The sequence below is a fragment of the Polypterus senegalus genome, chromosome 4 (genome assembly GCF_016835505.1).
Source record: "Polypterus senegalus isolate Bchr_013 chromosome 4, ASM1683550v1, whole genome shotgun sequence".
Taxonomy (NCBI): Eukaryota; Metazoa; Chordata; class Cladistia; order Polypteriformes; family Polypteridae; genus Polypterus; species Polypterus senegalus.
This window is the reverse complement of record NC_053157.1, coordinates 233,923,279-233,950,182: the sequence shown is the minus strand read 5'-3', so window position 1 is coordinate 233,950,182 and position 26,904 is coordinate 233,923,279. Positions and strand designations below refer to the sequence as shown.

Here is a 26,904-nt window from a genome sequence, read left to right as displayed (position 1 = left end):
TGCTGGTCATGCGGTGTCTATCTATATATGTCTGTGGGAACAGCCATTAAATTCCAATAACACCTTACCGCAATATCTCAGAAAAGGATGTTCAATGATTAAATCCATCAATTCAGGGATGTCTCCATTCCAGCAAGCATTGGGCTGCGAGACATCTGTCTGTTATATAGTGCCTTTCACGTATATCTCTCTGTGTTATATAGCACCTTTCATGTATATCTTTCTATTTATTAGTTATATAATGCCATTCACATATCTCTGTGTTATATAGAGCCTTTCATGTATATCTTTCTATTAGTTATATAATGCCATTCACATCTGTCTGTTATATAGTGCCTTTCACGTATATCTCTGTGTTATATAGCACCTTTCATGTATATCTTTCTATTTATTAGTCATATAATGCCATTCACGTATCTCTGTGTTATATAGTACCTTTCACATATCTCTCTGTGTTAGTTATATAGCGCCTTTGACATCTGTCTGTTATATAGTGCCTTTCACGTATATCTCTGTGTTATATAGCGCCTTTCATGTATATCTTTCTATTTATTAGTCATATAATGCCATTCACGTATCTCTGTGTTATATAGTGCCTTTCACATATCTCTCTGTGTTAGTTATATAGCGCCTTTCAAATGTGTTTGTTATATAACACAGAGAGATATAAGTGAAAGGCATTATATAACAGATATGCGTGAAAGGCACTATATAACTAAGATAGAAAGATGCATGTGAAAGGCACTATAACTAAGAGAGAGATGTGAAAGGCACTATATAACAGATATACATGAAAGGCACTATATAACAAACAGATGTGAAAGGCGCTATTTAACTAACACAGAGATATACGTGAAAGGCACTATATAACTAACACAGAGAGATATATAGTGCCTTTCACATCTGTCTGTTATATAGTGACTTTCACATGTATCTGTCTATCAGTGCCTTGCAGTTAATTCTGTCTGTCTGTTTTATAGTGCCTTTCACATCTATCTGTTATACAGTGCCTTAGTTCATTCTATCTGTCTGTCTGTGAGTGCTTTTCACTGTCTGTCTGTCGGTTATATAGTGCCTTTCCTATTTATCTGTCTGTGACTTGTTGTGAAGCTCAGGTGGAATGGTGGCAGTGAGAGATCAACTGATAGAATAAGTGAGTTGGTCTGCTCGGCTAGTTGTATTTGTAAAGCATGGCTTTGTTTTAGGTGATAAGAATAAACCATTTGAGAAGGTCTGGTCCGAGTGGCCAGATTGAGATGAGTTGGTTATAAAGTGGCGTCATGCTGTCCTTTTCTTTGAGTGTCTTCAGATCATGAGGCCTTGTGGAGCTTACAAAATGGAGAAGGTTCTGTATAAGACTTGACGGTTTTAGTGTTTGGTTCATTTCTGATATTGCGGGTATTCTGTTTGTGTAATTTCTCCTCACATTTGTACTGTATTATCAGATAGGGGCAGAGGAAGGGGGCACAGAGATGTCTGAGCCCAGGGGCACTTGATTGGCTTAATTTAGCCCTGCATGAGGAAAGTCGGGGGGGACCATAGGCCTTCCTGGCAACATCAGATACAAGGCGGGTACCAACCCCGGATCGAAGGGTTCCAGTTCTTCATGGACTGTAAACACAATCAATCTGAATTAATTCAGTTGGGGGAAGAGAGAGAGACCGAGGTATTAAACGGAGACCCCGGGAATGTGCAGACTCTGTACAGAGAGTATCCGGCAGTGCTATTGAAGCCCAGGATGCAGGAGCCATGAAATATTAACTAATAACTAATTCCCCCTCCATACACTAGTAATTGGCATTGTTCCCCATTTCCCCTCTCCATGGTGTTTTCCCCATAATAATCCCAATATTTCAATTTGTGGATATTTATTTATTTTTTTCTAATTCACACAAACCTTGTTCGCCCCACAGTATCATAAAGAGAGAGACGTTTGTCTGAACTTCAAACGACGTCGTCAAATTACACAAACATCCGAATGACTTTAGAGAGATTCCACAAGAAAACAAGATGTGTTGAGGACTCCTCCTTAAACAAGACTGAAAGGACGCCGAGGAGGTCGGTTCACATGTTGGGCATTCATTCACACAGCAAGGTCAGCGACGGTCCCGTGTACCCAAATCAGTCAGTTACTGAACTGCTAGCCTTCTCTCTTATGATGGCCATCTCAATTCAGTTCAGTGGACTTGGGAAGGGACAGGAATGCAATCTGGAAAGAACGCAGGTCAAGACACACTCGGCTATCACCGGCCATTTTAGAGTGACAAGTGTGATTGTGGTCAGGTCAGGTTGGGGGTTCTGCCTCCACTCTGCTCAGTACCACCAGTTGTACGGGCCGGCCATGATATCCATATGTAAGAGAAAAATTGGAGGAGCAAAAGAAAATCCTCAGAACGTCTGGTGAGCAGCCCAGAATTAGAAATGGCCCTTCTGAGGATATGATGAAACTAAAATGGCGCATAGGAGAAACCTTTAGGGGACGTTAAGTTAGGGCTGCCAACTTTCTTTCTCTGGGAATGAGGACATTTGGGTTGAAAACTGAGGCCTTTTCAGGACTGCCATAATAGGCCTTGTAAGACACTAGGGGTCGCTATCACCCCTTTAATCCCAACAGACAGATACGCTGGGCGCACTTAAAAAGCAATAAGAAGTTGTTTTAATATCTTCTTTTTAAGTAGTGCTCTTCAAGCACCACCGCCAGCACTAAACAGGCCAATCAACTCAATAATATACACAACACACACAATTCTCTCCTCCACACCTCCCAGCGAACTCTGACACACTCCTCCCAACTCCAGCTCGCTTGCTGGGTTCCCATCTAGCCTTTATGGCGCTTTTCCACTGCATAGTACGGCACGACACGGTTCAGTTCAGCTCACTTTTGGGGGGTTTTCCACTGGGAACGGTACCTGGTCCTTTTTTTAGTACCACCTCAGCCGAGGTTCCAAGCGCGCCGAACCGTTACCAAAACGTGACGTGTAAACTGCTGGTCACTGATTGGCCGGAGAAAATAGTCATTACTGCGTCACTGAACTTGCGACACGAGACACAACAGACCCGCTAGATTTTTAGCACAGCCAGCGAAGGTTCGGACGCACCATTTTGTTTTAACCAAAAATGGCTGTTTCGTGGTCTATTGAGGAAGTACAGGCGTTCCTCGTTGGTAGCGAGGAGCGGATCCAGCGAGAGCTGGATGGGGCGACGCGGAATGAAAAAGTTTTTCAGGAGGTCGGCGCAGCTATAACGACACGTGAATAATCCCGCCCACTCTAAAGCGGTACTAAACTGCAGTCGAAACGCAAACTGAGCCGAACCAAGGTGAGCTGTACTGAACCGTGCTGTGCCGTACTATGCAGTGGAAAAGCGCCATTATATAGTCCTTGACCCAGAAGTGCTCCTGTCCTTCCGACCACGTGACTGGCTAGCACTTCCGGGTCTAATAAAGAAATTCGGGGCTTCCGTCCTCGTGACTACCTAGTACTGCCGGGCGATAGGGAAAGGATGAGTTCCCAGGTCCTTCGAGAGCTCCCCCCCGGCGGCACCTAACAGGGCTGAGAAACCGAGCTCCAAGTCCCAGGATACCCTGAAGGAATCCAGGGGAGCTGCCATCTATAGTGTTTTGGGGGAGGCAGTGTCTGAAAGTAGCTGCCTTCCCCAATCCTTCCATCACAGTCTTTACACTGTCTTAAGGTTTTTTTTAAATGATACACTCTATTGCCAAAAGTATCGGGACGCCGGCCTTTACACCCACGTGAACTTTAATGACATCCCCTTCTTAACACATAAGCTTTAATATGAAGTTGGCCCACCCTTTGCAGCTCTAACAGCTTCAGCTCTTCTGGGAAGGCTTTCCACAAGGTGAAGGTGTGTGTTGATGGGAAATTGGGACCAGGGGGGTATTTTTCGTACGTGGATTACTCGTTCAGCCGGATGTAATTGTTGACGATTTGGCCTGATCCTGGATCTGTCAGTTTTTCGAAACTCTTGCTGGATGTGTTGTCATAGCGGCACATCCAAATCCTCAAACCTGCTCGGAGCAGGCATGTTCTATGTAATCAAGGATTAGCTCACACACTTCATCAGTTTCTATGCATGGAATTCATTCGGTCATGGCTTTGCTGTTCATGAATAAGCGACCAATTGATAACCGTGCACAAATTATAAGAAGAGAATTTCGAGAGGGTTTTGCGCGATCGGCAAGATCCTTTATTGCTCCCGGAAGAAATTCTTTTCAAAATATACCGCTTTAGCCTTTGGGACTTGTTATGGTGTATAAAATCTGTACATTTTGGTTTCCATTATATTTTGTTCAAGACAACAGATGAACTAAGACAAATTAAAGCAGTTTTTTTTTTCCCTTACACCTTACTTTTATAACACTTGTTCATAGCTTCGTGCTAATTTGGTTTATAGCCTGGGAAAGGATGCTGAGCTGATACCTCAGGCTATTGATTACTTTATGGATGGAGATCTGGAACAACAATTTGCTTTATAGCCTGGGACAGGAAGAACTACTGATACCTCAGAGTACATTGAAAGGTTTTGTTGTGTGGGAAAACGGACAGTGAATTAATTCATCAATCATTTGGACAGCCAGCCAATCGGGTGCATGTGTTGTGAAACCAGGGCTTGACATTTCATAATAAATATGCCTTGGTTTGGAAAGCAAGAAGAGAGAAGCAAAGAAGAAGAGGAACGGACGAAGACGGCCCTGGTCGTCAGAAAGGCATCATGAACATCGACTGCTAAATCAAACGCCTCCCTGGGACATTTATCCTTGTCATCTGTAACTTTTTCGTAAGCTTTTTCTAAAGACTATATATATTCAGACTTTCCTATCACTACCTATTTTCTAGTATTCTTTGTTCTTGTGGTATTATTATTATTCTTGTAATAAATATCATGCTGCTTTTAACTTTCAATGCTTTGTCTTAATGTCTAGAGTGATTGAAGTAATAAGTTAGATTTCTTTGAGCACCTGGTGACAGCCGGATTTTTGCCATTATTTCTGTGCTGCGAGGTTTATATGGCTGAGAGTGAAGAGCGCTATACTCAACAGAAGTAACAAATACGAGAAAGAAGGTATTCTTGGCTGATGAATGGCCTATAGTCAAGAGTGCTGAGTCTTTGTATGTTTAAATGTATTCTTGTAGACCAAAAGCAATATTTAGGTCTGAGATATCACTAAAACATCGTATTGTTGTTCGTGCCGAAAATAAGTAAGTCTCTTGAAGTGCTGAATGACAGGCTGTTATTCCTATAGCACTTGTGTGGTTTAAAGTGCTAAGGGTTAATCAGCGTGTGTGTGTCATTCATGGAGCACTGTTGTGGTTAGGGTCTGTGTGTGTGTGTGTGTGTGTTCATCTTAAAGTGCAACAGTAGACCAACCCGATAACGAACTTGACGAGAACCCTTACCCTTGAGGAAACAGGTAAAAGGGCAAGTGGAGGGGAATACCACGATAATACAGGACTAAATATTGTACCTCAAAGATTTATTAGCACCTTATATTCGAAGTCAAACTCGGCGAAGTCGGGCTCTCACAACCACACACACAGTATGCATTGCTTTGAGGTTTTTTGCAAGCGGCACTTTTTTATATACTGTAGGCGATGCGGAAAATCTAACTAAAAGTGCAGTTTGCCAGGCAATTCGTAAAGTCTGTTCGGCTCTGAAATATTTCCTTCAGGGTTTCTTAGTGTTTCCTGGACACCTGCGTGTGCAGACAATAAAAGAGGCGTTTCATGCCATTGCAGGTACACAGGCAACAACACCCACAGATCCATGAAGAATCTCACGATCAACCTAACATTCTCCTTACCCAGGATTTCCAAATGTGATTGGGGCACATGGGACTGATCAGAGTGGAGTTTGATCAAACATTATTTGGAAAATGTACCTCTTCTCCTGATGAATAATCAGACACAGTGTCTTCATCAAATATTTGACCTTCATCAATATCTCGTTGGTCAGACACGGGTTCTAAGGATACGACATTCCCTGCAACTGACCTAACAAATAAAGAGGGCTATATGGAACATACCCATGGCACACAATGAGGACAAATATATGCAGTGACCATCCTTTACCTGAAATGAAGTGACCACTGCATCCTGCCACTGCTTCAGAGGGGGAGCTTCCCACTGGAATGCCCTCAGAAACGGGGCGATGGGCATTTTTCTGGAGAGCCAACTCTTCTGCAGGGGTTAGGTCTGGACCGCCTGGACCTCCACCTGTTTTTTGCTTGTCTGCTTTCTTATTAGCTTTAAAATTATTTTTTTATATATGATTCTTTATGTCAACAACTCTTTAAATAGTTATATACCAATGTTTAACAGTTTGAAGTATATTTCTTGTACTTCACTTTAACCTGTTCCCAGGTCACGTTTGATCTGGAATTATGACGTATTAAATAATAATTAATCTGACACATAGGAAATGAAACGCTGCATTCAGTACATACAATGCACACTACTTAGCGTTTAACTTGTCGGCCACTTTTTGCCAGCTGTCTTTTCTAGTTTGGGTTGCTTTTGCAGTGTTACCCCTTGTGCATATTAAATCTTGAAATTCTTCAAATAAAAGGTTTGTGTGAAAAACATTCGCCTGTTCTTTCGTTATTTTGTTGCAGCCTATCAAAGACTTGCTGATCATGTTTTCTAGACTCAATATATGTGGGCTTTTCACTCAGCGCGGGCGCACGCAGTCATCTCGGATGATTAGATCCAGCGAGACTAATCTACTACACCGCTGCGTTTGAAAAAGCGACTTATCCCGGATGAACTTCACCGACATTAACTCATCCAAGATGAGGCATCTGATCTCGGATGATTTAAGCAACATACGGAAAATACCCCCCAGGACAGCATTTGTGAGGTCAGGCACTGATGTTGGATGAGAAGGCCTGGCTCGCCCGCTGTCTCCACAGTCTGTAGTTCATCCCAAAGGTGTTCTGTCGGGTTGAGGTCAGGGCTCTGCGCAGCCACACCAAACCTGCTCCTCCATGTCTTTATAGACCTTGCCTTGTGCACTGGAGCCTGCCCAGTCATGTTGCCATCCCCAAACTGTTCACCACAAAGTTGTCCAAAATGGCTTTGTATGCTGAAGCATTAAGAGTTCCTTTCACTGGAACTAAGGGGCCGAGCCCAACCCCACACCATGATCCCCTAAACTTTCCACTTGGCACAGTGCAGTCAGGCGAGTCCCGTTCTCCTGGCCAGACTCGTCCATCACATTGCGTGATTCGTCACTCCACGTCTGCACTGCTCTCGAGTCCAGTGGCAGACGGTGGGCTTTACACCATTGCACTTGGTGATGTCACGCTTGGCTGCAGCTGCTCAGCCATGGAGACCCCCATTCATTCCTTGAAGCTCGATCTCTCTCTACGCTGCGCTGTTCTTGAGCTTTTGGAGGTCTGTAGCTATCGACTCTGCAGAAAGTTGGTGACTTCTGAACACCTCGGCATGTGCTGTCCCCGCTCTGTGATCTGACGTGGCCTACCACTTTGTGGCTGAGTTGCTGTTGTTCAGAATTACTTCCACTTTGTTATAATACACAGTTGACGGTGGAATATATAGTAGTGTGGACATTTCACGAATGGACTTATTGCACAGGTGGCATCCTATCACGGTACCAGGCTTGAGCTCACTGATCTCCTGAGAGCAACCCATTCTGTCCCAAATGTTTGTAGAGGACGTCTGCATGCCGATGGGCTCGATGTTTAACACCTGTGACCATGGAAGGGATTGGAACACCTGAATTCAATGATCTGGAGGTGGGGTTCCCCAATACTTTTGACAATATAGTATAGTATCAGTTTATCACTTGTAAGACGCTAGAGGTCACTGTTGCCTCTTTCAACCCAACAGACAGACACACTGAACACAGGGTAAACTCACCAAGAAGGTCTTTTAATTTTCTTTCTTCTTGAAATAGTGTCCAAAAGCGGTACCCAGCAGGGATATGCTGCCGAGCTCCAAGTCCCATAGTGCCCTGCGGGCATCCGGGGCACCGCTCCAGTCCAGGGAAGCTGCTATCTATCATCTTAGGGGAGGCAGTGTCTTTGATAAGCTGCCTTTCCCCCATCCTTCCAGTTCTGGGGCGTCCCGGCCGGTATAAACTGCAGGCTGTCCCTTCCACACTATAATTCTGATATGATGGCCACAATCACAGTCACTGGCAAACTAATAACCAATTGAATATTCGGATAACATCAGGCTTCATAATTAGCACACTTTATTCCTTCCATTCTTATTTGGATAGCTTAACTGTGGTAAACCTGTAAAAATGACGCACATGGTAAATTCACTTCTAGTAACATGCAAATAAACAAAAGTGAAAAGGGTAACATGATTTGTTTTTCTCCACATTATTGTATATTTTTCCACTGAAGCTCTTTTTCTCAGTACATCTGGGTTCTTGGATGAATATGAATAGAAATCTATACACAGCCTGCTACTAAAATTGAATCTTGGGATCATCTGCCCCTTAACTGAATCTCTTCTTCTTCTTTCAGATGCTTCCATTAGGGTTGCCACAGCAGATCATCTTCCATCTCTTCCTGTCCTCATCATCTTGTTCTGTCACCCACATCACCTGCATGTCCTCTCTCAGCACATCCATAAACCTTCTCTTAGGCCTTCCTCTTCTCTTACCTGTCAGCTCTATCCTTAGCATCCTTCTCCCAGTATACCCAGCATCTCTCCTCTGCACATGTCCAAATCGCCGCAATCTCACCTCTCTGACTTTGTTTCCCCTCTAATGTCCTCATTTCTAATCCTATCCATCCTTGTCACACCCAATGCAAATCTTAACATCTTCAACTCTGCCACCCCCAGCTTTGTCTCCTGCTTTCTGGTCAGTGCCACCGTCTCCAGCCCATATAACATAGCTTGTCTCACTACCATCCTGTAGACCTTCCCTTTCACTCTTGCTGATACTCGTCTGTCACAGATCACTCCTGACACTCTTCTCCACCCACTCCACCCTGCCTGCACTCTCTTTTTCACCTCACTTCCACAATCCCCATTACTCTGTACTGTTGATCCCAAGTATTTAAACTCATCCACCTTCGCCAACTCTATTCTCTTCATCCTCACCATTCCACTGACCTCCATCTCATTTACACACATGTATTCTGTCTTGGTGGTCCTAATGACTTTCATTCCTCTCCTCTCTAGAGAAGATCTCCACCTCTTCAGGGTCTCCTGAACCTGCTCCCTACTCTCACTACAGATCACAACGTCATCAGCAAACCTCATAGTCCACGGGGACTCCTGTCTAATCTCGTCTATCAACCTGTCCATCGCCACTGCAAATAAGAAAGGGCTCAGAGCCGATCCCTGATGTAATCTCACCTCCGTCACTCCCACCACAGACCTCACCACAGTCACACTTCCCTCGTACATATCCTGTACAACTCTTACATACTTCTCTGCCACTCCCAACTTCCTCATACAATACCACATCTCCTCTCTTGTCACCCTGTCATATGCTTTCTCCAGGTCCACAAAGACGCAATGCAACTCCTTCTGGCCTTCTCTAAACTTCTCCATCAACACCCTCAGTGCTAACATCACATCTGTGGTGCTCTTTCTTGGCATGAAACCATCCTGCTGCTCACTAATCATCACCTCACTTCTTAACTGAGCTTCCACTACTCTTTCCCATAACTTCATGCTGTGGCTCATCAATTTTATCCCCCTGTAGTTTCTGCAGTCCTGCTTATCCCCCTTGTTCTTAAATATCAGCACCAGTACACTTCTTCTCCCCTCCTCATCATCCTCTCACTTTCCAAGATTCCATTAAACAATCTGGTTAGAAACTCCACTGCCATCTCTCCTAAGCACCTCCATGCTTCCACAGGTATGCCATCCTGACCAACAGCTTTTCCATTTTTCATCCTCTTCATCGCTGTCCTTACTTCCTCCTTGCTAATCCATTGCACTTCCTGATTCACTATCTCCACATCATCCAACCTCCTCTCTCTCTCGTTCTCTTCATTCATCAGCCTCTCAAAGTACTCTTTCCATCTGCTCAATACACTCTCCTCACTTTTGAGTACGTTTCCATCTTTATCCTTTTTTAACTGAATCTCTTCTGCCCTTTCAAAATCAGGAAGGAGATTTGCTGTTCAAGTCGTCTGTGAACTTGCACTTTCTTTTCGGCATAATGAGTTTATGTAAATGAAAAAATGTAATTTCTTGAAGAAGTGACTTATTAGTTCATCAACTGATAACTAAAAAGGTATTGCATTTATATGACAATCAATGTGTTTTTTTTTTTTTTATTAACTGAAACTTTTAATAGCTGATGCGTTCATTTTCAATTATAAATCCATTTTGGAACAACGGGTGGTAACAATATTTTCAAAGCAGTATTTACTCGCACTTAACTATGATGGACAGTACCCTGATGTCTGACATTTCTTGTTTAACCGAGCGGCTGAAAGAACAATCAAAAAATAAGATCTCCCACTGAAAACGTGAAGTTGTCATTTCAATTTTGAATAAATTCACTTAGTTACGATGAATTAGGATTACAAATAATTAAGGAAAGGAACAACATTTAAAATGAACTGTCTACTTGCCAAGAAGATAAAGATGAAGAGAAAAAGGCAAGTTGGACACACCTTGGCTAATCTCGTCAATATCTGCGTTGTTTACTACCAGAAGGGAAGTGAAGATTCGGGGGGCGGGGGGTCGGGTTGTTTGAAGTGTGCGTCCTACTTCCACAAATGCTGATTGGTGCACGGCTTTCACATTTTTTACCAATGAGATTTTCAAATTTTAGGAGCCAAGATTTCGGACATTTTCAAAACTTTTAAAAAAGTTCCTCCTTTTTTTTAAAAAAAAAAAATGAGGACATGTCTGGGGAAAATGAGGATGGTTGGCAGTCCTAATTTTAAGGTAACACTCCAGGGGGTTTTGTGGTTAGGGGGGTGAGATTCCAATCCACAACCAAAAACAGGGCTGCCTTGTCATTTTGCAACCTGGCTGAAAGTGACACCTGGGGGGAGAGGGGTGCAATAAAGATGTCTCCGTGCCAGGAAGATGGACAGACAGAAGTGAGAGCGAGTAAAGAAGAGGAATGAGAGGAGGAGAACTTTTGAGCCTGGAGTAGTAGGCAGGTAGAAGTGTTGCCCCCTTCGTGATAAAGAGGGGGAATCATCTGCCGTTCAGGTGGGTCCAGTGAGGCTGTAGGTGGTTTTACTAATTTGGATAATGGCTGTCCAAAGCGGCTCAGTATGTGCTTGTGCTGAATGCATTTTTCTTTAATATCTCTGTTGGTCTCATTGAAATTCAATATCGGTAAATCACCAACCGAGTCTCTTTATAATGGTGGTCTTAGTTTATGCCGAATCCAGACTGTGGTTCTGTCTCCACTCATTTTTGACTAGACCCGAGTAGACCTGTGCTGCCAGTATGAAATGATTCCAAATGAAAAAGCATGAATTTTGAAAGTTTCCCATCTTCCCCTGTTCTTGGCTTGGTTTCGGTCTGTTGGACTTTGTCTCCATGTTAAGTAGTTTTCCACTCCAAATCGGTTGAGACTTTCTTACGCTAACATGGAGGGTTTGCAGCATTTCAAATCTTACATACAACTCGGCTAGAAGTTTTCTGTTTTAAATTAAAAATAGAGAGCTTGGCCTGAAATGTGCTTGATATTTTTCGCAGCACTATGTGGTAAAATTTTATTTTCACATTTTATTTTGACAGGTTGCCCACTTCTCTGTTTGTGTGGTCTTCTTACGCCATCCAGTCCCGGACTATCCATATGGGAAGTAAATCTTAGAAGAAAAGAGGAAAACGCTTGGGAAGGAGAAGAGTTTTACACAGAGTATGGCCTCCATCAAGGACGACCGCGTGGATGAAAGACTGACACGTATTAAACAAGAGGAGTTGAGCCAAGCCCCAGAAAATTTGTGTGTGAAGTCGGAGGAATGCGAAGAAAGAATTTCAGCTGTTAAAGAAGAAGAAGAAGGAGAGTGCGTGGATGAGATTGTTGAAGTTAAGGTGGAGGATGTGGACGATTTCTTGGTTAGTCATGAACTGCAAAACCCTGAAACTAGAAATCTGTTCAAACAAGAGGTTTCTGAAGAGTCTCGTTCAACTTTACAGCATTGGGCCACTAATACAGAGCAGCCGGCTACCCAACCAGACCTGAAATCCGAGTTCTGCGAGTTTGAAGAGCACGTCGATGAAAAACATGGGAGAGAAGGAGAAGAGCAGCAGTCATCTAGGAGAGCTGGAATAAGTAAGTAATGTGATAAAATGTCAAAGGATCTGCAACCGATAGCATTTACAGGTTCTACCAGAGTTTGGCTTGGCCATTCTAGTGGGTGCAAATGAGAGAGAGATACAGAAATACAGCCTTGGGGGTTAGAACAAGTATTTGTTTGCTCAATTACAAAGAAATGCACTAATTTTGATGGTATGTTTCATTTTAATGGAGAGAGACAGAAGATCGACCGAAACACATTACATAAAAGTTATCAATTGATTTGCATGTCATTCAGTGAAAGAAGGATTGGATTCCCTACAACCCAGCCAGGATTCTGGCTCCCACAGATTGGCACACAGATTACAATCAATCAGTCGATTCCAGATACTTAACTTGTTATGTGTATAAAGCACAGCTGTCCACAGAATCAGTTTCTTTCATTCCAACGTCTCCACCACCACTATGGGCCGCACCAAAGAGCTGTCAAAGGACAAGGCTGGAATGGACTACAAGACCACCAGCAAGAAGCTTGGTGAGAAGGTGACTACAGTTGGTACGATTATTTGGAAATGGAAGAAATGCAAAATGGCCATCAATCACCCACGCTCCATGCAAGATCTCACCTCATGAGGCGCTTGTTAATGATCTGAAGACAGTCACCAAGAACAGCATTGGTAACACACTACTACGCCATCATGGATTGACATCCTACAGCGCTCGCAGTGTCCTCCTGCTCAAGGAGGCACATGTATTGGCCCGTCTCAAGTTTGCGAGTGAACCTGTCAATGATTCAGAGAAGGCTTGGGAGAAAGTGCTGTGGTCAGATGAAACCACAATCCAGTTTTTTGGCATCAACTCGACCCGATGTGTTTTGGAGGAAGAGAAATGCTGAGTTAAGATCTAAAGAACTCCATCCCCACAGTCCAGCACGGAGGTGGACACATCATACCCTGGAGCTGTTTTTCTTCTAAGGGTACAGGACGACTTCACCGCATTGAGGGGCCAATGGATTGGGCCAAATACCGTAAAATCTTGAATGAGAACCTCCTTCCCTCAGCCAGAATACTGAAGATGAGTCGTGGATGGGTCTCACAACGTGACAGTGACCCAAATCATACCAACAAGGGAGCAGCTAAAGAGAAAGCACATGACGGTCATGGAGTGGCCTCACCAGTCTTCAGACCTCTGTGGAGGGAGCAGAAGCTTCGAGTTGCCAAGTGGCAGCCAAGAAACCCAAAGAATTTAGAGCAGTGTTTCCCAAACTCGGTCCTGGGGGTCCACTGTGGCTGCAGGTTTTTGTTCCGACCAGCTATTGTTTTTAATTGAACTCCTGGGCTAATTAAATGAACTGTTATTCCCCAAGTTCTGTGTTTTGGGGACAATAAAGGAATTAGAAAACTGTTTTCTGTATTGTTTGCTAAAAAAAAAATATCAATGTACCAAGCAGTTATATAGGAATAATGTATATTTTTCTTTTTAACAGTATTTTCATCTTGATTTTCATTCTACTTTTCAAGGTGTTCTAATTGTTTAATGAATCCATTATTTACTAATTAGTGGACCTTTGATTATTCTGTGCCTGCGTGTGTGTGTTCTGCTCATTTTTAATTGTCATACATAAGATACAACGAAGGGGGAAGACTGCACAGAGAAAAGGCGAAATATAATGAAATCAACAAAAGAGAGTTAAGCATTTAAATTTATAGAAAAAGCAGAAATATTTGTAAATGTCTTAAAAATGTACAATTCATGCTGCTATGCTTTTTTTTCTGAATGTCGAATAATAGAGAGAGAGAGAAAAAATACCAGCTTATTAAATGAGCGCAGCATTTTCAGGTGTTGTCACTGATTAGGGATCTGGTTGGAACAAAAACCTGCAGCCACAGGGGGTCCCAAGGGCAGAGTTTGGGAAACACTGATTTAGAGAGTTTCTGTAAAGATGGGTGCCCCTGAGATGGGTGCAAACCTGATGACCAGCTACCTCTGTGCTTGCCAGCAAGGGTTTCTCCACCAAGTACTAAGTTATGTTTTGCTTGGGAATCCAATCCTTCTTTCTCTTAATGACCTGCAAATCAATTGATAACTTTTATGTAATTTTTTTTTTTCTGGATTTTTGGTTGATCTTCTGTCTCTCTCCATTAACATGAAACTACCATAAAATGAGAGACTGTTCATTTCTTTGTAAGGGAGCAAACTTACAAATTCAGCAGGGGATCAAATATCCAAACCCCCACTGTAGAGACCAACTGCTTGAGTGTATAGTGACCGACGACAGATAGCTGACTTACAAAAATAATAAACTGTAAAAGTCTATGTAAACCCCAAAAAACTAAGAGTCCAGCATGCCTTATGCCATATGCCATATGCCATATACAGTGGGTATAGAAAAGAATCCCCCCTTTGAAATATTCCCATTTTTTTGCTTTACAGCCTTAAATGAAAACACACAAAGTAATATTTTTTTTTTCCAGCTTTACTTACTCAATGCAGTCTCTAACATCTAAGTGAAAGATTTAACAGCTACAGTTCAGAAGAATGGTAAAAAATCAAAAACAAGAAATCCTGAGCTGAATAAAGGACCCCCCCCCTCCTAAACTCAATCTGGTGTCAGTGCCCACCATTCCCATTGCAGACCCTGGTTACTGTCTCTCTCCCACCTGTGCTCAGTTGTAATGAGTGTGATCAGTGAAGCTGTTCCTGGTCCATCCATTATTCCCTTCCTTGGTAGAGAAACTGACCGCAAACACCTGACTACGGGTGGCCAGCCACTTAGAAAAGATCTCAAGGACAGAGTTGTGGACGGACATAAGGCAGGCAGGAGATGGAGACCAAACAAATCTCAAAGGATCTATCAATCGCAAGGAGCCCAGTAAAGTCCATCATAAAGAAGTGTTTGGTACTACTAGGACCTTCCAAACTGGATAGAAGAGCAAGGAGGAAACTGGTAAGAGAGGCTACCGAGAGGCCAATGGACACTTTGAAGAAGTTACAGGATTTGATGGCACAGAGTGGTCATTATTGGTGTGCATGTGACAGCAATTTCACAAGTGCTCCACCATGGTGGTTTGTTCAGGAGGGTCGCACTTCTTAAGAAAGGCCACATGAAGGCTCGTTTGAGCTTTGCCAGAATGCACCTTGAAGATTCTGATGCCAAGTGGGAAAAAAGGTCTGATGGTCAGATGAGACTAAAATCAAACTATTTGGCCTCAACACCAAACGGTCCACCAATGCAGCTCACCGTCCACAACACACCATATCTACAGTAAAACATGGAGGGGGCAGCATCCTGTTGGGGGTTCCTCTGCCACAGGGCCTCATTAGGGTAGAAGGAAAAATGGATGGGGCAAAATACCGTCAAATTCTGGAGGAAAACCTGCTACCCTCTGGCAGAAAGTTGAAGATGGGCAGAACGACCCAAAGCACACAGCAAAATGGACCACACGGTGGCTGAAGGAGAAGAAAAGTGAATGTGCTGGTGTGGCCAGTCAGAGCCGAGACCTAAATCACACTGAAAATCTGTGGAGAGATCTGAAGATAGCAGACCACCAACGCTCACCACCCAGTGTGACCGACCTTGAACAGTTCAACTGTAACGAAGAGTGGGGGGCAAATATTACACAATCAAGGTGTGCAAAGCTGATAGAGAAGAATCACAAGAGACTCAGGGCGGTCATTAAAGCAAAAGGGGGGTCAACAAAATGACATCGACATGGGGGGGTGATCCTTTATTCATCTCAGTAGGTCTTGGTTTTGATTTTTTTTATAATTCTTCTGAACTGTAGCTGTGATGTCTTTCACTTGGATGTTAGAGGGTGCATTGAGTAAGTAAAGCTGGGAAGAAATATTGGTTTGTGTGTGTTTTCATTTAAGGCTGTAAAACAAAAAAATGGGAATATTTCAAAGAGGAGATTCTTTTCTATGCCCACTGCAAAGCTATCATCTTATTAGTAAACCAGTATTAAGTTTAGTGAAACTATTGTCTTAAAACATGTACACTATTCATTGTGCTCCAATTATGGGTCAAATGTACAGTACATACACTCTCACTCACACACACAAAAAGATTTGTCTGTGCAGCTAAATCTACTGGAGCGATTTGGGCTTCTGCCACTTTGTTTTTTTTAATGATCGCCAAGTTTCATTTGGATCGGGTGATCGATGTTCACGAGGTCATATCCTGACATGCTGGCAGGTGTTGATGTGGCAGAAACACTCTGCTCAAGGAAGACACTCGGAGACCTCAGGATGTGCAGGCTTTGTTGCGTGATGTACACACGGTCTCAGTTCGGATGAATTGAGCAATTAGGAACCCGGCTCCCTTTCATGTATTCCTAATCCTTGTTACCTATCCGACTCCCAACTTCCTGTTGCCTTGGTCCTGCCTGTGATAACCTGCATCAGTGTCTCCCAGCTTAATGAGTGTAGCACTCTGTCTTATCCATCATGGCCACCTGACAGGTTCTGCCACCCTTATCTCTAATCTTCAGCTCACACTCGCCACCTGGGGTGGGATTGGTCAGCCTTTTGGACTATCTGCATAATGTGACGATGTGGGTTCTGGCTCCACACTCCCATCTGATTTTGGGAACCCTCGAACCCAACACCGTCGGTACCGATGAGCTAGTCATTGGAGGCAAATAATACGAGCAAGGGGATGGAAAAGTGCATTGTGCTTTTATTAAAAAAACAATCAAAAACAGTTCATCAAAACAGTGTTCAATAAATAGTGCAGTCCATTAAAAAGTTCTTCATTAAATAAATAATCCAATACAAGAAACGTGGAGGTTTACAATAGAAAAAAAAAAACACAATCCTTTAAAAATGAGGTTAAAATGTTCCTTTAGGAAGCAGTCTTAAAAACAACAAACAAGCTCAGTGCTTCTTTTAACATGTGACTCCCCTGCATCTCCCTGTCCAGGCTTCGCAACAGAGGAGCCACTCTCTCTATGCAGCTGCCCTCCTACAACACACACTCGAGACTGGAGACCTTCCGATCCCTGGCTCCAGTATGGCACTCATCCCAGCCTCGGAGACTTGATTACCGCAATGGCCAGGACGCACACATTAGGGACTCCAACCACCAAGCCTCCCGACTTCCGCTGCCTTTCTGCGGCCAGTCGCCTTCCCTTGGTCACTCCCGCTACATAATCGCTCAGCGGGAGCGACATCCAACTCAAACGCCTGGGTGTAGGCCCAACACCCCAGGCCCTCGCCGCTGCCCGTGAGCGCTCGTTCGCTCGCTCTCTATCTCTCTCTCCCTTTTCACCAACCTGCTTCCTATCCTGCTCCCGATAACCTCCGTCCTCTCTCCTTTCCTTTTTCTCCCCTTTCTAAAACCGACTCGCGCTTCTTTTTAAAATGACGAGGGGCCATCACAGCTGTAGCATTAGCCACGGGAGCAATCACGGATGTGGGCAGTTCCTCACCTGTGCACTACGTGAGAAACGCCCACATCGCCGACTGCCCCGCGGCTCGCTACAACAACGCCCCCCTCACGAAGCCGTCTCGGTGATTATTTATTTAAATATGGCCTTTACTCAACGAGCTGTGGACCCATAACACCACACATACCTGACCTTGACTCACAAAATACTGCTGGCTTCCAGCTTGCTAAGAAAACTAAAAACATATACAGACGCAGGCCTTCTTGAGACTTAACCCTCACTATATTAACATGCACTAGGATATACTGCTTATTTTCATATATACTGCTCAAAAAAATGAAAGGCCCACTTTTGAATGAGAGTACAGCATCAAGTCAGTGACACTTGTGGGCTGTTGATCTGGTCAGTTAAGTAGCAGAGGGGCTTGTTCATCAGTTTAATGAAATGACCAAGAGGGGCAACAAAGAGACGACCCCCAAAACAGGAATGAATGGTTTAACAGCTGGAGGGAGGCCACTGACATTTCTCCCTCCTCATCTGTTTTGTCACTCATTTTCCATTTATTTACACTCAGTGTCACTACTGGTAGCATGAAGCCATACCTGGACCCTACAGAGTTTGGTGGCACAGGTAGTCCAACTTCTCCAGGATGGCAGGCACATCAATACATGCCTCCCATTGCCAGAAGGTCTGCTGTGTCTCCCAGCACAGTCTCAAGGGCATGGAGGAGATTCCAGGAGACAGACAGGCAGTTCCTCTAGGAGAGCTGGGCAGGGCCCCTCATAGAAGGTCCTTAACCCATCAGCAGGACACACCGCTATCTGCTCCTTTGAGCAAGGAGGACCAGAATGAGCACTGACAGAGCCTACAGAATGACCTCCAGCAGGCAGGCCACTGGTGTGAATGTCTCTGACCAGACAATTGGAAACAGACTTCATGAGGGTGGCCTGAAGGCCCGACGTCCTCTAGTAAGCACCGTGAAACTTGATTGGCATTTGCCGTAGAATACCAGAATTGGCCGGTCCACCACTGGTGGGCGCCCTGTGCTTTTCACAGATGAGAGCAGGTTCACCCTGATCACATGTGACAGACATGAAAGGGTCTGGAGAAGCTGTGGAGAACATTCTGCTGCCTGTAACATCGTTCAGCATGACTGCTTTGGTGGTGGGTCAGTGATGGTTTATCTGGGGAGCGACGCACAGACCTCTACAGGCTAGACAACGGCACCTTGGCTGCCATTAGGTATCGGGATGAAATCCTTGGACCCCCTTGTTAGACCCTACGCTGGTGCAGTGGCTCCTGGGTTCCTCCTGGTGCACCACAATGCCCGGCCTCATGTGTTGGTGAGAGGAAGAACGAACTGATCCCATTGACTGTTCCCCAACTCACTCGCCAGACCTCAATTCAATAGCATACCTCTGAGCGGGACATTGTTTGGGTCCATCCGACACCTCTGACTGTCCAGGAGCTCAGTGATGTCCAGATCTGGTGTGGATATCCTCCAGGACACCATCCGTCGTCTCATTAGGACGTTGTCAGGCAGGCATACAAGCACGTGGGGGGCTTGCAAACTACTGAGCACGATTTGGAGTTGCTGCAATGACATTTCATCAGTTGGACTCGCCTGCCTGCCGCCTCATTTTTTCCCTTTGATTTTCGGGGTGTCATTGAATTTAGCCCCCTCTCTCTCCTGGTTGATCAATTTTCATTTCCATCCTTTCGTTCCTAACGCCTCACCATATCAGTCCATAGCAGTAGAGAGTGTTCCTTTAATTTTTTTTGAGCAGTTTATATGCTCATGATTCAGTTCGGATATACGCAGATCATAAACTTTTAAGGATATATGTTTATAATGTTTACTCTGAAAGTTGATTCCTACATTTTGTGAATCTGTCCCAATTTTGCTCATCTCACAGTCTTTTCCCAACATGGTTTATTATATACAGTAATACACACCTGCGGAATTTGTGGGGATCCTTCAGTGATTCAGCATGCAATTAGAGATATGAAACGTATTTAATGTCCCATGACATTCTTCAGCACTGTTTAATTCGGTTCAGGGTCACTCGTGAAGTATCAGAATCAGACAGCAGGCCTGTAGGGGGTGCCAGTCCAGTCCATCTTAGTTAGGCCCCTTTGCCCACCAACCCCACATTTGACCAGTTCGGAGTCCCCAGCCTACCTGACCTGCACATTTTCTAAGAACATGAAATAAGAACTGCAGTCTGCGTAGAAAAATGCAAGCGGACAACATGTGAAGTCCAAATGGACAACGTCTGGCTGCAGGATTTGATCAAAGGACACTGCATCCCAGAGCGACGGATAAAATCCAAATTGACCTGCCAGATCAGTTGCTGTTGGCCAGCGGCCAGCTGCCCCCTCAGCCCCTCATTGGTTAGGGCTTCTTACACTTCACACTCAGAACGTGTATGCGCTTTGAAGCGTCCTCTGAGCAGGTCTTCAGAAATGAATGCGATGCGTGCGCGAGTTGCAGTACCAGCAAAAAGTTGAGGGGGCGCAGTGTGATCAAAGTCGGAACGTATCTGATGTCAGAGTCTCTGTTTACTATCAACGTGTGACAGAAAGCCATTTTGAGGATCGTGCGTGCCTCGATGTTTGAAGAAACGGTTCGATGTGGTGAAGCAAATCATCAACCTTAAATGCAGACTTACAAACCTATTTGTGGTGCTTTTCTTCTTCTGTTACTCGCATAGGCAGTTCAAGCATCGCATATTCCCCCATTATAATGGTGCGATACCCTTTATAGGTCTCGCATACTGTCTCCTGTGCCATCTTATTTATTTATTTTCACCTTTGCAACAGCATCAGAATGTACTGCAGCGTATTTGAGCCACCGAGGAAAAAAAAAAGAATTGGGACATAGTGAAGAAAAGGGTCTATTTCGTCGAAATTTCGACTTTAATCCCGCAGCTTATTTTGTCATTAAAGTTGAATGTCATAAATTCGTCTTACAACCGACCCAGTTGTTAATCGCTACGAGCTTCTGGGGCTTCCTGCCGACCTGACGGCTGCAATAGAGCGCCACACAGAACACGTTACGTTTATGATATTCCAGCTCTCTGCACGTTTAGAATCCTTAGATTTTATGCGTGATATCACTTTCACGATGAAATGCGTTAAACTATGTATGTGACATTTTACAGATAAATCGTTTAGTTTGTTTAAATAATGAATACTGTTAATAATTACAGTACACATGGTGGCGGAGCGGTTGCACTGCTGCTTCACAGTAGGGAGTCATGTCCCTGGTGGTCCCTGCCTGGATGTTTTCCTGGTGGGTTTCCACAGTGTGCTCCGGTTTCCTTCCAAGAACATGAAGGTTTGGGGATTTAGTTGACGCTAAAATGATACCAGTGTATCTGTGTGCTTGTATTCGCCTTGTGACGAGTTGATTGTTTCTGCCTCGGTGCCGAATGGGTGCGTCCCTGGTTTGATGGATAACATCTATTCCTTTTCAGAGATATTGTGGCAAGGTGTCCTTGGAATTTAATGGCTGTTTCAGGCCATTCACAATACAGTGAAGACGAATGTTATTTTCTCATCGTGATAATATCTCGCGCTGCCACCCGGTGGAATCCTCCAGATTTACAGAAAGTACACGTGCAACAACAACAACATTTATTTATATAGCACATTTTCATACAAAAAAAAATGTAGCTCAAAGTGCTTTACAAAATGAAGAATAGAAAAATAGAAGACACAATAAAAAATAAACATAAGTCAACATTAATTAACATCGAATAAGAGTAAGGTCCAATGGCCAGGGTGGACAGAAAAAAAAAAAAGAACTCCTGGAGGCTGGAGAAAAAATAAAATCTGTAGGGATTCCAGACCATGAGACCACCCAGTCCCCTCTGGGCATTCTACCTAACATAAATGAAACAGTCCTCTTTGGATTTAGGGTTTTCATGGAAGGACCTGATGATGATGGTCACGTAGACTTCTGGCTTTCAGTCCATCATTGTTGGAGCATCATGATGCTTTGAGTACGTGGCGGTGGCGCAGGCCAGAAAAAGAAACAGAAAAGAGAGTAGGGGTCAGTACGGATTTTAGAGCCACCATGAATAGTTATTATGATGAATTGAACATACAGAGTATCAGGATTAAGTTAAAGTGAAGTTATAAAAAGGCCATGTTAAAGTAATGTGTTTTCAGCAGTGTTTTAAACTGCTCTACTGTATCAGCCTGGCGAATTCCTAATGGCAGGCTATTCCAGATTTTAGGTGCATAGCAGCAGAAGGCCACCCGCCCGCCTCACCACTTCTTTAAAGTTTTGTTCTTGGAATTCTAAGCAGACACTCATTTGAGGATCTGAGGTTACGATTTGGAATATAAGGCGTCAGACATTCCGATATATAAGATGGAGCGAGATTATTTAAGGCTTTATAAACCATAAGCAGTATTTTAAAGTCAATCCTGAATGACACAGGCAACCAGTGTAGTGACATCAAAACTGGAGAAATGTGCTCGGATTTTCTTTTCTTTTCCTAGTTAGGATTCTAGCAGCTGCTTGTATACTGCATTGTATAAACGGTACAATACTTGCGCAGCAGTAGCATCCTCAGGCGAGTATAAACCCGGCCTGAGCTGTTGTCTTGCGTGGCTGTGCTAACCACTTACTGATGTAAAAAGAAGAAAAAGCTGTGCTTTATGAAAGAAGAGAAAACCCAAATTCACTTTGCTGTGGGCCATGTGCCCACCCAGCCCTCTCCTGCCAACAGAATAAGGCACCGCTCTGGGTCCAAGTACATTGTATGTTCACCTAAAAGATCAGGAGGATTGAAATGAGAGGGACAACCAGAAAGATGACGATTAGTAGAAGCAGTGAAAGTAACAAACGGGTGGCACTGGACATTGGCCTTCAACTTGAGTTTAGCCGAGTCCACACAATAGACCCTCTTCGTTGGTTCCATTTGCCAGATCCCACTCATTCGTTTTCATCTCCTGGGGTCTGAGGGTGACGTTTGAATGAGAAAAGGCTGGGAATGTATGGTGGTCCATTGCATAGCACACCGGCACAACAGTCCAGATGGTGATTAACACAGAAGACGTGTAGGATATGAGAACAACATGGAATAAGAGAATGGACGGGAGGTGGGCAAAGTCTACACACACCCACTGTGGACAGAGTAGATGTGAGGCAGCAACCCCAAACCGTTTGACAGATACCAGTTTTATAATGACTGTATAAAGTTTTTAATGAATGTATGGACTGTTTCTATTGCAGATATCCAGGAGACCTGCAGCTTCTCTGCTTCATTTGCTCAGACATCTCCTCACGGCCGACTGCAACAGGACAAGATGAAGAAATCAACAAGAGGAGCGGAGCATTTGACAGCAGCTTCTTTCCAGTGCAGTTCTCTTCCTGCTACCAGACAAACACAGACCGAAGCCATCAGCACTGACCAACAAGCGTTTAGCACGGAGCAAGAGGTCTTGTATGCCAGTGGAAAGTATGGAAAAATGTTTAAAACCAAATCTGATGGTAAAGAGAAGTCGATTCATACAATTCAGAAGCCGTATGCCTGTGCGGAATGTGACAAGCTGTTTTCACACAGAAACAGTCTACATAGACATAAAAGAATTCACACTGGAGAAAAGCCCCACTGCTGTGCAGAGTGTGGCAAACGATTCCCTCGTAATAGTGCCCTTCAGCGGCACACGCTCGTTCATACTGGAGAGAAGCCATACAGCTGTGCTGAATGCAATAAAAGTTTTTCAGAAAAAAGTAGTCTTCACAGACATTCGAAAATTCACACCGGAGACAAACCTTATTGCTGCTCTGAATGTGGCAAAGGATTCTCAGTTTTAAGTATGTTTCATATCCACCTGAAAATTCATAGTGGAGAGAAGCCTTATTGTTGCTCAGAATGTGGCAAACAATTCTCTCATGCTAGCGCTTTTCAGCAGCACATACGAATCCACACTGGAGAAAAGCCATACATCTGTTCCGAATGTGGTAAAGGATTTACTTACAGTAGCAATCTTCGTCAACACACACAAACTCACACTACCACAAAGCCGTATGGCTGCTCGGAATGCGGTACGCGGTTCACCGATAGCCGTGCCCTTCAGAGCCACGCACGGTTTCACATGGGAGAAAAAAAATATTGCTGTTCTGAATGTGGCAAACGATTTTCTCATCCTAGCAATCTCCAGTCACATATGCGAGTTCACACTGGAGAAAGGCCATGTTCTTGCTCCGAATGTGGCAAGCAATTCTTTGACCGTAGCGGTCTTCAGCGGCACAGGAGAATTCATACTGGAGAAAAGCCATACTGCTGCCCTGAATGTGGCAAACGATTCTCAGCCAGTAGCTCTCTGCAGCAGCATACACGGATTCATACGGGGGAGAAGCCGTATTGTTGTCCTGAATGTGGTAAACGTTTTTCACACAGACGAAGCCTTAACCTCCACTCAAACATTCACACCGGAGCGAAAACAATCGGAGCTGAGCTAGCTGGGGATCAAGACAACTGACACTGTGCCAGGGTGCCAAGGGCAGTAGGTCTCATCAAAAGAAAATTCCAGGATTTCTCATCTGCCTACCATTGATTAACTCATATCTGTGTGAACTGCGAGAAGAGACATGAGTAGGAACGACTGAGGTGAAAGGCCTTGTCCTGTAGTGCAACAGAGTGGGACTGTTAGCGCACAGATTCACACGGAGAGAATCCTCATTTGTGTGCTGAAGGTGGGAAACAAATCTTTCAAAAAGGTACACTTCAACAACACATGACAATTCATAAACGGACAGTAACCAGGTTCAGAACAGAGCTATGGACACCTCCATAGTCCAATAACCACTTAATGCGCAGTTGTTGTTAGGCTTCATTTATATTTTGAACTTCCTTGCATTTTCAACAAAATCAGTCTTTATGTGTACTTATTATGTAATATGAACATTTTTGTATTAGCATTTTACCTGTGAACTTGTCACGGTGGTTGAGAAAATAAACAAACAAACAAACTGAATTGAACTGAAAAACCATCATTTTGTCCATATTGAGGTAAGGGTTCTCAGTCAAAAGTGGTCTTCATTGTCATGAAAGAACGTCAAATTGTTAATTGGCCTCATAGCTCTTCAGAATGTGGCAAGCGTTTTTCACACGACAGCAGTCTTAATAACCTCATGAGAATTCCTACTGGACAGGTAAAAAATAAATAACAGAAGTTGCAAAAAAGTAATTTCCCAATAAACCACCAAAATTCAACCAGCTGTGCTGACATCAAGAGGACACACATCTTGATGTCCTGCAAGTTACTTTCACTATCTATGGCATACTGAAGTAGACATACTGGGAATGAAGAAGGTGCGGGGCCAAGGCCTCTTGGTAAATTTCAGAAAACAGAAACTTCATAAAGGATTTCAGCTAATGTGTGATGTTAGTTCTTCTGTTGACTACGAGCAACAGTAACCCTGTGTTGAAGGAACCTATAAACTTTCAGGGGAATCTCAATGGCAATCATTATTCACAAATGAAAAGCCTTCAGAGCCATACAGGAATCCACAAACCGCATTGTCGTTCCGAGTGTATCATATGATGTCCTAACAGCAATGGTTTCTAAAAACATAACAAGAGTTCACGGGAGGAGAAAAGGCACATTGTGTTAAAAGCGGTAAGAGATTTTCACAGTGTGTTAAAAGTAGTAAGACGTTTCCACAGTCGGCACGGAGTCACACGAGATTCGCAATAACACAGAGCACAAAAAGACCAGGGCCCTTGTGTGTAAAATTCATACTAAAACGTGGTGTACTAACACAAGAACAGAAATGTGCATCATACTAAAACAGGGGGTATGGGCAAGAACAGAAATGTGCGTTATACTAAAACATGAGGTATGGGCAAGAACAGATATGTGAGTCATACTAAAACGTGGGGTACGGGCAAAAACAGAAATGTGCGTCATACTAAAACGTGGGGTACGGGCAAGAACAGAAATGTGCGTTATACTAAAACGTGGGGTACGGGCAAGAACAGAAATGTGCGTCATACTAAAACGTGGGTACGGGCAAGAACAGAAATGTGCGTCATACTAAAACGTGGGGTACGGGCAAGAACAGAAATGTGCGTTATACTAAAACATGAGGTATGGGCAAGAACAGAAATGTGCGTCATACTAAAACGTGGGGTACGGGCAAGAACAGAAATGTGCGTATGCACAAAAATATCTCAGATGCAGAAGACTGTCTGCACGCTAAGTTCCACGCACTTACCTTTTACAAATCCCAATCAATGTGAAATTTAACTCATGTGCACGTGAACTGCTTGCCTTTCGCTGCACTAGTTGGAAAAAAAACACCTGCGACTGTGCGGAGCTGCCGTTTTTATGGGTTCGCCGTCTATATATGATGTAATAATGCCAGTTTATTTGTTTAGTCATTCATCCCTGGCTGATGTAACTTGTTCAGGACCGTGCAGTTACCCGCTCCGATTACATTTGGAAGCATTTCTGTGAATTACACTTTGATGTTTCGCAGTTCAACTGCAGTGTAAATAAATCTCATCTATCTGGACAACAAGTGGATAATACCATTCTATACAGCTGGCATGTCACGACTCGGTGATGACTGTGAAATACACGATCGGTCAGCCAGTTAACGTTGAAAAGCTCCTGAGAGTGGACAGAACCTGCAAAGGAGCAGGTAGAGCGCAATTTCTCAAAGTCTGCCTTTAAGCCGGCGCCAGTTCAGCACACAGCGCCAAGTGGATACGTAGCTCTGGGAAATTGAAATCGACTTAGAATCCAGTCGTCCTCATTTATAAACACGCGCTCTCTTCTAATTCTTCCATTCTTCTGACAACGCTAAAGCAACTACGGTAACTGGAATAGCGTGACCTTTCCATTCCCCACTATATTAAATGAATTGAATTTGTAAACGATATGCAATTCATTTTGGTGTATTTGATAAATTCCACGTTATGGAGGTGAATATGGAAAAGAAAGGTAAATGGCACAAACAGCACCACTGGTTTAATGCTGGGTGCCGGCAGTTTGCAAAACTGAGCAGTAAAGTGCGGTACGCACGGTATAGGGGGCTGCCGTGAAAATGTGTTCGGCTTTACGACAAGTTTACTCTTAATACATCTAAAAGTGCAAGTGCGTAGAAACAGACGTACGCAACATTTTTGTGCGTACGCACCATTTATACAGGAGGCTCCTTTATAATAATACTTTACACTTTTCCATCTTACATCAGCACCCCCATGTTTGTCTCGATAAACGTATTTGTGAGGCTCAGGAGATCTGCAAAGGTCTCTTATAGTCGGAGAAG

The 26,904-nt window shown here is 43.8% G+C and overlaps 1 protein-coding gene across 1 annotated transcript in view; it reads left to right on the top strand.

Moving 5' to 3' along the window:
* The window catches only part of LOC120528901 (zinc finger protein 420-like), a 59,049-nt gene extending 34,489 nt beyond the window's left edge, over positions 1-24,560 (top strand). The window contains exons 3-4 of the mRNA XM_039752977.1: positions 11,790-12,255; positions 22,855-24,560. Of these exons, the coding sequence (XP_039608911.1) occupies positions 11,790-12,255; positions 22,855-24,107 (1,719 nt within the window). The 3' untranslated portion in view covers positions 24,108-24,560. The remainder of the gene's footprint in view (positions 1-11,789; positions 12,256-22,854) is intronic.
* The last annotated feature ends 2,344 nt before the right edge of the window (positions 24,561-26,904 follow it).